The sequence below is a fragment of the Rhinatrema bivittatum genome, chromosome 4 (genome assembly GCF_901001135.1).
Source record: "Rhinatrema bivittatum chromosome 4, aRhiBiv1.1, whole genome shotgun sequence".
Lineage (NCBI taxonomy): Eukaryota > Metazoa > Chordata > Amphibia > Gymnophiona > Rhinatrematidae > Rhinatrema > Rhinatrema bivittatum.
In genome coordinates this window covers 147247676-147258868 of record NC_042618.1, presented here as the reverse complement: position 1 = coordinate 147258868, position 11193 = coordinate 147247676, and the positions used below count along the sequence as shown (strand labels likewise).

At 44.5% G+C, this 11193-nt stretch overlaps 1 protein-coding gene across 4 annotated transcripts in view; it reads left to right on the top strand.

Moving 5' to 3' along the window:
* Positions 1–275: 275 nt before the first annotated feature.
* The window catches only part of LOC115090178, a 100287-nt gene continuing 89369 nt past the window's right edge, over positions 276–11193 (top strand). For 2 of the 4 annotated variants that reach the window (XM_029598949.1, XM_029598948.1), the window contains exon 1: positions 276–521. In XM_029598949.1, coding sequence (XP_029454809.1) covers positions 425–521 — 97 coding nt within the window. In that variant the 5' untranslated portion in view covers positions 276–424. Of the gene's footprint in view, positions 617–11193 lie in introns of all 4 variants that reach the window. The other 2 variants (XM_029598950.1, XM_029598952.1) reach the window with 2 other exon arrangements.

The following is an 11193-nucleotide window of genomic DNA, read 5'->3' as shown; positions in this document are numbered from 1 at the left end:
AAGCAATGACCCAAGGAACCTTGAAATTACCAGTGAGGACCACGTTCTCTTTAGTGGATAAAAAAATACAAAAAAAACAGACCTTTACACGTCCCAAATCCTACCCAAAACAATTTAAAAAACCTTTTTGCCTGAATCAAAGATGGCCGCCATACGCTTCAAGCGTGCAAGGAACCCGACATTTGTCACTCCTCCCCCACCCAGCCCGCTTCCATGGGTACGCGTGTGCGTAGCAACACTAGGCGTGGCCTGGAGGGACTTTAAATTTCCTCTTACGTAGCTTGAGTTATTTGCGGTTCTGTTTTCCTCCCGCCTCAGAGTGAAAACTGTTATCTGTGCCTGAACCGTCCCTTGGCTTGGGTTAGGAACCCTGCAGTTGCTCTCGGCCCTCCTGCTGCAGTCCTTTGGGTAGCCAGTCTGAAACATGGATTTCCCTGTGGCTAAATGCGCAGTCCTCAGCCTGCTGGGAAAGGTTTCTCCAAGGGAACTGCCAAAACTTATTCAGTGGCTGAAAACGACCAGTAAGCGGCAGTTACTTTCAAGTTTTTGATGACCTGCTCCGATTGCTGTCTTTTTTAAAATTTATTTTATTTTATTTTTGCATGCAGGTTACATGGTACGTTCCTTTTGAATAAAATATGTTTGCTTCAGTTTCTATGGAATGTAATTTTGCGGATGCATGTTATAATACCGTTAAGAAACATATAAGGCTCTTTCTTCAAAATAAAGCAAAAAAAAAAAAAAAAGCATGTGGCTGAGGTGCAGGTTAACCTTGACCATATGTGCCCTTAGCTTAGGAAGGATACAATTTTATTAGTATGGTAGTTATTTGATTTAAAAAATTATACTCTGACAAAAGGATATAGTAGCCAATCATAACTTTTTATTTCAGTATTTTCTTTAGAAGCATAAGCCATTCTCAGTCAAAATGCAATCCCAGGTTCTTTTGGGGTGTTTGTTTTTTTACCACTTTCTTGCTGTCATTCTGTAAAAAATACAAAATAAGCTAGTTTTATAACCAGGGCTTCTACTTTTGTTGCAATTCAGTTATTGCAATGTGAGGAAAGGATGGCTTAGGGGAAATAGGCTAGCTACCAGTTCAAATACCACTCTAGTCAGTTTGGATTTATAAAGGCAGGCTATATAAAATGAGTTGATGGTCTTCATCAAGTTTCAGTGACCATAGCAGAGGTGTTCACAATTCCTGTCCGATTGCTTCAAATCTGCAAATTCTGCTGCCCACTTTGTCATTGATTTGTGACAACTGGTAAGAATCCACAGACTTTATCTTTTGCTGTGAAACTCTTAGCACTGTTTACTATCACCTTCCCTATTCCTGATTTGCTTTTCCCTCATGGCTGAATCCCTTTCTCCTACTCTTGTATGGTCATTTACTTATTGACATGACCGGGCAGAGCAAATTAGTGAAATGTCACTATTTGTAAAGGATGGCATAGTGTCTCAAACAAGACAAAAATCTTGCAGAAACAAAATACTATGGAATTCTTAAGGCTAGAAATTCCATGTGTGATGGGTATAACATTGGGCCTCATTTTCTAAAGTATCGCAGGCCTGCGATACTTTAGAAGATGAGGGGCAGGGAGTGGGCCTGTGGTGCGATCGCTGCTAGTTTCGCACCCAATAGCGCCACCATAGGAGGCGTAGCTATTGGGAGCGAAATTGGCAGCGAAAAGGCACCTACCTTGGCGCAGAGTTGGCCCCGGTGATGCCCCGACTCCTCCTCTTCTGGGGCTGACTCCGCCCCCATCCTGGTATCGCACGCGATAAGGGACTTTTCGCGTGCGAGCGGCTTGGAAAATGAGGCCCATTGAGTGTATACTACCATCTACCCAGCCAAGATGAAGAAACAGATTGTGAAATGCTAGAAGAAATTAGGAAAATAAATTTGGCAACACAATAATGGGAGATTTCAATTACCACATTATTGATTGGGGCAGTGTCTCATTGAGACCTGCCAGAGATGTTATGTTGTTAGATGCCATAAATGACTGCTTCATTGAGCAGCTGATCCTAGAACCGACCGGAGGGGCAACTACCTTATAGTCTTTATTGGAACACACAATCTGGTACAAGGGCTTACTCTAGTGGGATCTCTTAGAATAACTATCATAATACAATCACATTAGATATAGTCACTGGAGGGAGGACATTAAGTAAAACTACTACTATAGCATATAACTTTTTAAAAAGGTAAAGTAGTATGAGGAAATTAGTTAGAAGAAAACTAAAAAGAGTGGTTGCAAAAATTAAAAATGTGCATGAGATATAGATATTGTTTAAAAATATCATCTTGGAAGCCCAAATAAAATATATCACATTCATTAAAAAAAGTCAAAGGAAACCAAACACTACCAACATGGTTTAATGGTGAGGTGAAAGAGGTAATTAAAGCCAATAAAGCATCATTGGAAAAATGTAAAGCAGACCCAAATGAAGAAAATAGATAAGAGCATAAATTTTGGAATGTAGATGTAAGTCAGTAGTAAGACAGGCCAAGAGATGTTAGAGAGGAAAAAAAATACAAATGTTTTTCAATTGTATTTGAAGCATAAAAACTGTGAAGGAGTCATTTAAACCGCTAGATAACTGAGTTGCAAAAGGAGTGCTCAGGAGTGCTCAGGGAGGACAAGGAAATAGCAGAAAAACTGAATAAATACTTTGCATAGTTTTTACTCAGGAGGATGTTGGGAACATACTTTCACAAGAAAAATTATTTGGTGATGATTCTGAGCAATTAAAACATTTCTCAGTGACAATGGAAAATGTAAAAGATCAAATTGACAAACTAAAGAATAAGAAATCACCAGGACTGGATGGTAACCATCCCAGAGTTCCAAAAACTCAAACATGAAATTGCAGACCTGTTACTTGTAATCTGTAAACTATCATTTAAAACAGCCAAATACCTGAGAACTGGAGGGTGGCCAGTGTAATGCCAATTTATTAAAAATGGTTCCAAGGAGTGATCTGGGAAACTATAGACAAGTGAGCCTGATGTCAGTGTAGAGTAAAATGGTAGAAGCTATTCTTAAAATCAAAATCACTGACCATATAGACATACATGGCTTAACAGGGAAGACTCAACATGGTTTTAGTAAAATGAAGTCTTGCCTTACAAATCTATTGGGTTTTTTTTGAAGGTGTAAATAAACATGTAGATAAATGGGAGCTGCTTGATATAGTGTATTTGGATTTTCAGAAGGTATGTGACAAAGTCCTCCTTGAGAGACTCAAGAAATAAAAAAAAAAAAAAAAAAATCATGGATAGGAGGTAGTGTCCTATTGTGGATTGGTAATGTAACAGGTTTAAAGCAGGAAATAGAGGGTAGGTCTATATGGTCAGTTTTCCAAATGGAGAAAGGTCATTAGTGGAGTACCACAGGAATTGGTTTTGGGAGCTGTTCTATTTATCATATTCATAAAGGGAACGAGTGAGGTGAACAAATTTGCAGATAGAAAAATATTTCAAATGTTAAAACAGCAGATTGTGATGAATTATAGAAGAACCTTATGAAACTAGAAAACTGGGCATCTGAAAGGCAGATGAAATTTAATGTGGCAAAGTGATACTCAGGGTGAAAAAATCTCAACTACAAGTAAGCAATGTTTGGATCTCGGAAGTCACCATCCAGGAAAAGAACCTTAGAGTCTTCGTGGACAGTACATTGAAATCTTCAATTCAATTTGGAGGTCAAAAAAGTCAAGAGAATGTTAGGAATAGTAACAGAGAAACATGATGGCAGAAAAGGACCATCTGGCCCATCTAGTCTGCCCAATTAATCTAGCCTTACAATTCCAATCACTCCCATGCTTTCTTGAATTCAGGTACCATTTTGCCTCCACAGAGGCCATTCTATGCATCCACTACCGTCTCTGTAAAGAAATATTTCCTAAGATTACTCCTGTCTACCCCTTTTCACCCTCATCCCAAGACCTCTCATTCTAGAGCCTCCTGTGCATGGAAAATTTTAATATTTAAATATCTCTAGCATATCTCCCTTATCTCACCTTTCCTCTAGGATATTCATGTTTAGATCTTTAAATCTATTCCCATATGCTTTAGAATGAAGACCTCTGATCATTTTAGTAGCCAACCTCTGGACCAACCAGTTTATATCTTTTAAGTTTGCAGTCTCTAGAATTGTACACGGTATTCCAAATATGGTCTCACAAGGGACCTATACAGGGGCAGTATCACCTCTCTTTTTTTGCTGACCATTCCTCTCCCTAAGCATCTTTCTTGCTTTTGCCATCACTTTATCCACCTGTTTGGCCACCTTACGATAATCAGATACAATCACTCCCAGATCCAGCTCTTCTTTTGTGCTTAGAATAATTTCACTTCCAATATTATACCTCTCCCGTTGGTTTTTGCATCCTAAATGCATTACTTTGTATTTCTTTTTTTGCATTAAATCGTAGCTGCCAGTCTTGAGACTATTCCTTGAGCTTTGCTAGATTCTTCCTCATGTTTTCCCACATCTTCCTGGCTGTCTACCCTGTTGTAGATTTTGGTAAAATCGGCAAAAATACAAACTTTTATCGACAATTCTTTCACTATGTTGCTATTGAAAATGTTGAAAATAATCAGTCCAAGGAACAATCCCTGAGACACACCTTTAGCAATGGTCTCCTCCTTAGAGTAAATTCCATTTACCATTACCTTTTGTTATCTCCCACTCAGCCAGTTTCTAACCCAGTCAGTCAGTTTAGGTTCCAGACCAAGAGTGCTCAATTTATTTGTCTCCTATGCAGAACTGTGTCGAAGGCCTTACTGAAATCCAAGTACACTACATCTAGTGCTTTCCCTTCATCCAACTCTCTGGTTACCCAATTAAAGAAATTGATCAGATTTGTCTGACAATTAACCTCTACTAAAACCACTGGATTCCAGAAACTCCACTATCCTCTTTTTTAGCAGCAATTCCTTTAATTTGTTCACCATAGAGATTAGACTAATGGGCCTGCAGTTCTCAACCTCTTCCATACTTCCACTTGTATGAATAGGAGCCATATCTGCCTGTCTCCATTCCTCTGGAACTACTCCCGCCTCTCAAGAAGCATTAAAAAGGTCAGCCAGCCAAGTTGCTAGGACTTGTCTAAGTTCCCTTAATACCCTCAGCTGTAGCCCATCCAGCCCCGTTGCCTTATCTACTTTACTTTAAGTATAGTGAGCTTCTCATGAACACACTGTTCTGAAAATCGATTGTTTTACCTCACTTTCAGTCATATATGTTTGTATTTAATATTTTATTTTAATCAGGAGACAAACATCAAGATGCAGATGGTAAAAATGGCACTGCATGTTATAAAATCCGTTAACCGCACACATGTGCGGACAGCGCGTGCAGCATTGGTGAATTTTAGTAATTACGTGCAGCGATGCAATCGGGCCTTCCCCAGTTCCCTCCGGGTCCACTTCAATTAAGGAGCGGACTGGGAGGAAAGTTTTCTATCTCTAATCCTACTCTTCCTACCTCGACCTCTAACCTTACCCTAACTATCCCCATTTTTTTGTTATTTTACTTACTGCTCCGTTGGAGCAGAAGCAACTACCACGTGCCGGCCAGCTGCCGGCACGCACTTCCCCGGAACAGCGACTAATGGCCGCTGTCCTGGCCGGCCTCTGTCCTGCCCCGCCCCTCCCCACCCCGATCACGCCTCCCTGGTCCACCCCCTTTTCAGGGCCTGGCACTTGTGCGAGTATCGGGACTTACGCGTGTGCCCAGGCCTTTTTGAAAATGTTTGCGCAGGGCCTGGCCACGCGCTAAATCCTGATTTTTACACATCTGGCCCTTTAAAAATTCACCCTAATATGAACAAATAATAGAGGAAAAATAGAACAATCAAGTCAGTGGAACCCATCAAAAAAGGAAAGAAAAGGTCTTCTGGTACACTTTTTTTTTCCTTCACCTCCAATAATAAACCAATCGCATCAGAAAAATACACATGTTCTGGCCAGTGCTCCATTCACACACACACACACGCACATCTCCCAATCATTCAATCTAAATATTCCTTCATGAATCACTGTGTAAGGCCACAAAAGATGCAACTGAAGTTCGAAGTTGTGTAGGCAAAGTGTTGCAGAAAAGATACCTAATCTGAGGAGCACCCTGCTTCTTCAGAGACTTCCCAGACTTGAGATGGAAGCAGACATTATAAAAATAGTTTATCTTAAAGCGTTTCCAGGCAGATGAGTTTCCACCCACACATTCGGAATGCTTTTTTTAACTTACAGTACTGCCACATAAACTGCTGTTCTATAATATTTAAACCATCAGCCCCAACAGTTGTCCTCAGCTTCAAGAACAAGGCCTTTTAAAATCATTTTCCCAAAAACTCACTCAAACCAGAAATGCAGTAATTTGTTACATCAGAGAACGAGATGTGCATAGGTACCAGCTTTCATTTCACATTTAAAACAAATATCACAATCAAACACTTGGAATCAAAGACCTCTAACCCTATCCAAATAGGCCCTATGTACCATTTTAAACTGTTTCTTTAGTTTTAAATATCAGAAGTAAATTTATGCACTGAAGTAAAGTGCTTTTTGTTGCTCGTGCCATCCGGGCAGCCCTGCGGCATGGCGTTCTCACCTCTCTGCAGTAACTCCAGCTCCTGGTTCCTCATCTCTGGTGGCAGTAGGCCGCCAGCTCCGTCCTCGGGCCTCCCCGGTGCCTCCAGCTCAGCTACAGTACCTGGCATTCCCGGTCCAGCCACCACTTCCATTGCTTCACGTCAGGCCTCTCCGTGTGGCCCGCAGAGATACGCTACTACGCAGCACCACACCCCTCCCTAGGCGCGCGCATCACCAATGCTTAAGTAGGGCCCGCAGCGGGAACCGAGCTGTGGCCCCAGATGATGACGTCAGCGGAGCTCCGGTACTTAAGCCCGGGCTCCGCTCCCTAGCATTGCCTTTGCAACAGGTCTCCTCGCTGGTCGAGTACTTGTTGCCTCCTGAGAGATTCGTCTCACTCCTGTGTTCCTGTTACTCGCTGTTACTGGTTCCTGACTCCCTGCTTCTACGTTCCTGCTCTTCACCTTTCCTCAGATAGGCTACACGGATTTTGACTTTGCTTTTCCTGACCACGACACCGACTCTCTCCAAGCCCAGACCTCTGCATTGTCTGACTGTCGTTGCCTCTCTCCAGACCAAGACCTCTGCATTGCCTGACTATGCTTGACCATCTCCGTGTTCAGACCTCAGCCTTGCTTGCCACTGCTTCCAGGTTGCCACCAGCCCTGACTCAAGCCTGTTCTTTGATGCCTCTTCAGCCTACTACCTGGACTTGGTTTATTCAGGCTTTGGCCTGGCCTGGCATCCAAAGTACAAGAACAGCAACAGTTTCTCTAGGTGCTGGCCTCCTCCACTGGGCATCTTCATGCCCGGCTTAATTCTCTCACCAGCAATCCAGTTCCAGTACTGGCTCCTTCTCATCCACAGCCGCCACCTTCTACGCCTCGAGCCATATTGGCCCTACCAGCACCCCCGAGCTTCAATGGTGACTCCAAGCTCTGCACTGGGTTCATCAACCAATGCTATATGCAGTTCGCTCTGCAGCCCTCCATTTTCCAGGATGAATTAACCAAGGTCACCTTTATCCTGTCTTGTCTTGAAGGGAAGGTGCTGGCCTGGGCTTCTCCCCTGTGGGAACGATCGGTCTCCCTTCTAAGGGAGTTGTCCCGGTTCGTGGCTGTGTTTTGACAGACGTTTGATGATCTAGGGCAGCATGCCGTGGCAAGCACCATTTGTTACACGTTCGTCAGGGACAAAGGAATCTCTTTGACTATACTATTGAATTTCGGACTTTGGCTTCTGAACTCGCTCGGCAGGAAGACTGCCTACGAGCTATCTACCTGGATGGACTTTCCCAGCAGCTGAAGGATGAGCTGACTGCACGGGAGCTCCCTTCCTTTCTTGAGGACCTTATAGACTTAATGGGCCGAATTGATCATCGTCTCCAGGAGCGTCACCGGGAGAGTCGGAAGCCCATAAAGCCCTCTCAGGTTCGATCCCGTTCGCCACTGACCACCAGCCCTGCCTCCGGTGGGGTCCCTATTGTGGCCAAGATGGAAGAGCCCATGCAGCTGGGCCTTGGGCGGCTGACCCCTGAAGAGTGCCTCTGGCGGAGACAAACTGGTCTGTGTCTGTATTGTGGAGCGCCTGGCCACCATCTACAGACCTGCCCCGTCTGTCCGGGAAACTTCCTGGCCTAAGTTCAGTAGGGGTCCTGAACTTGGGCGCAACCTCTCCGGCCCCTCAATTGTCTGTACCGGTCACCCTGATCTGGGATTCCCAGTCCTTTCCAGTCCTTGCTCTGGTGGATTCCGGAGCAGGAGGTAATTTTATCCTCAAGGATCTAGTTCAACTCCTGGGTATAAAGACCCGTCCTCTGGAGACTTCCCCATGCATAGCTTCCATTTATGGGGAACAGTTACCCGGTCGAATATTCCTCACCACAGAGCCAGTTCAATTATGCACTGGCGCTCTCCACACGGAAGAAATTGAATTACTAGTATTGGAGAAATCCATTCATCCGGTGGTCTTAGGACTACCCTTGCTCCAAAGTCACTCTCCCCAATTTGATTGGGGTTCACTTCAACTGGTGGAATGGGGTTCCACCAGTCCTGTCTACGTAAAGTGGTTCCGCCACCTGTGGTTCCTCTAGCTGCCACTTCTTCAGGCATACCCGCTCCCTATGCGGATTTCGAAGATGTATTCTCCAAGCAAAAAGCAGACCTCCTTCCAGCTCTTCGGAGGTTTGATTCTCCCATAGACCTCCTACCTGGGACCACGCCTCCCCGAGGGCGTATCTATCCTCTGTCTCTTCCCGAGACAAAGGACATGATGGAGTACATTCAAGAAAATCTTGCGAAGGGATTCATCCGCCCCTCTACGTCTCCTGCCAGAGCAGGATTCTTTTTTGTGACTAAGAAGGATGGGTCTCTCAGGCCGTGTATCCACTACCACGGCCTGAACTCCATTACCTTTAAAAACAAGTACCCTCTGCTGCTGATCTCGGAACTATTCAATCGCCTGCATGGAGCATCTATATTTACCAAGTTGGACCTACACAGGGCATACAACTTGGTACGAATCCGCCTTGACGATATTTGGAAGACAGCTTTTAACACCAGAGACAGGCATTACGAATACCTGGTGATGCCCTTCGGTCTCTGTAACACGCCCACAGTTTTCCAACGAATGATGAACAAAATATTCAGAGATTTTCTGTACACCAAGGTTGTGGCATACCTGGATGATATCCTTGTCTTTTCTAAAGATCTGGCCACACACCGCACTGATGTCCATACCGTCCTCCAACGCCTTTGTGAGAATCACTTATTTGCAAAGTTGGATGTGTTTATTTGAGAAATCCAGTCTGCCTTTCCTCGGGTATATTATCTCCCAACGAGGATTCTCTATGGACCCTGCCAAGTTAAAAGGAATCCGAGACTGGCCCCGGCCCGTGGGTCTTAAGGCTCTCCAAAGGTTCTTAGGATTCTTAAATTACTATCACCATTTTATTCCACACTATTCAAACTTGGCCACCCCTCTGACTGCATTGACTCGCAAGGGCCAAGACACTCAACTGGACACCGGAAGCCATCACAGCCTTCCACCACCTTAAAGAAGCTTTCCAGGCTGGGTCTTGTCTTCATCACCCTGACCCAAACCGCCCCTTTCAGGTAGAAATGGATGCCTCCGCGATTGGAGCTGGGGTGGTCCTGAGCCAACGCACTGCTTCTGGATCCATAGTTCCATGTTCGCTCTACTCTCTCAAGTTCTCGTCTGCAGAACAACATTTTAGTATCGTAGTTTGCAAGTTACTTGCCATCAAACTAGCCCTTGAAGAATGGCGCCCATAGCTAGAGGGCCCTCAGTACAAATTTATAGTATTCACAGACCACAAGAACCTGGAACATTTGACCCTGTTGCGTCCGGTTTCAGACTGCTTTGACCTCTGTGCCTCACCTTTCTCTGTGCTCTCCCCGCTAGCCTTGGGAAGATGGCTACCGCTGCGTCTGCATGCTGCTCTCTCCGGCGTCCCTGGAACGGCAATGGCAAGGCAATCCGCCATATTTCTCCTAAGGGCCTCCTAGGGTGCGCACGCCACCCATGTCTTTATCCACATCATGGCGGAAACCTCAGGGGCGGCCCCCTTGAGTGACGTCACGCCATCCGGGTATTTAGCCTGCCCTTCATTTGCTAACAAATCGAGTTAGCAAGGATTGGACTTGTCCGGTCTAAGCTACTCTGCCGCTTCCCTGCTGCCGCTGGAAGCTCTCTCTGCCCTTCGGGGTAATTCTCTAACCTGGGTACCCACTCCTCGGGGGCCCTTTGCTTTCTTTCAGGTGCCTATCAGGGATCAGGTACTCGCTGCTCGAGGGCCTGTTCTCCCTGCCTCGGTGCCTATATTCAACTACTTCTGCCAACTGGGATCTCCATCTATGCAGCTACCAACTTACAGGCCGATATGGAGCTCACTGTTAATGTAGCGACGCAGGGAAAGGAGAGACACGTCAGACAGGATTCTTAGGGAGCCATCATCCTCTGATCATCATCTGATCCCAGGCTGAGGATGTTGTTTTTATTATATCGAGTTACAGAATTCCACAGCATCTACTATACAGTATATGATTGGTTAATACGTCCTACGTGCTGACACATGTTGCCTGCGTGCATGCCTACGTTGCTATGGCTACAATCTCTCATGCTGTGCCAGTTTCTATGTCAAGTGATCATCTAGGGCAGAGGGTAAGAGTAAGTCTGTAAAAATAACAGCTTAAGAAATGCAGACTCTGTGTCTGTTCAGAACGAGATTATGCAAACTCAGCAAGAAGTGTTAATGTAGGCCTTTCAGTGAGGAGTGCTGATGCAGGCCCTTCAGCCTCTGTGGTTTGCCAACAGAAGAGAAAAAGTTTGCATATCAACATCTCACCTTTTCTTTATAAATTTAAAGGAAATCCTTACGTAGTGAATTAGGTAAAAGTATGTTAGCCAAATTGGGTAAGCAATGAATACAGCAACATATTAAAATAACAATACAAAGTAATACAATGAGAATTGTCTTTCTGAGACCTGCCAAGTCAGATGTTATGAAATTGTGCATGTGTTCAGTAATGGTTACATTAAGGAAGGAGTGTATTCTGGACATGTTGTGG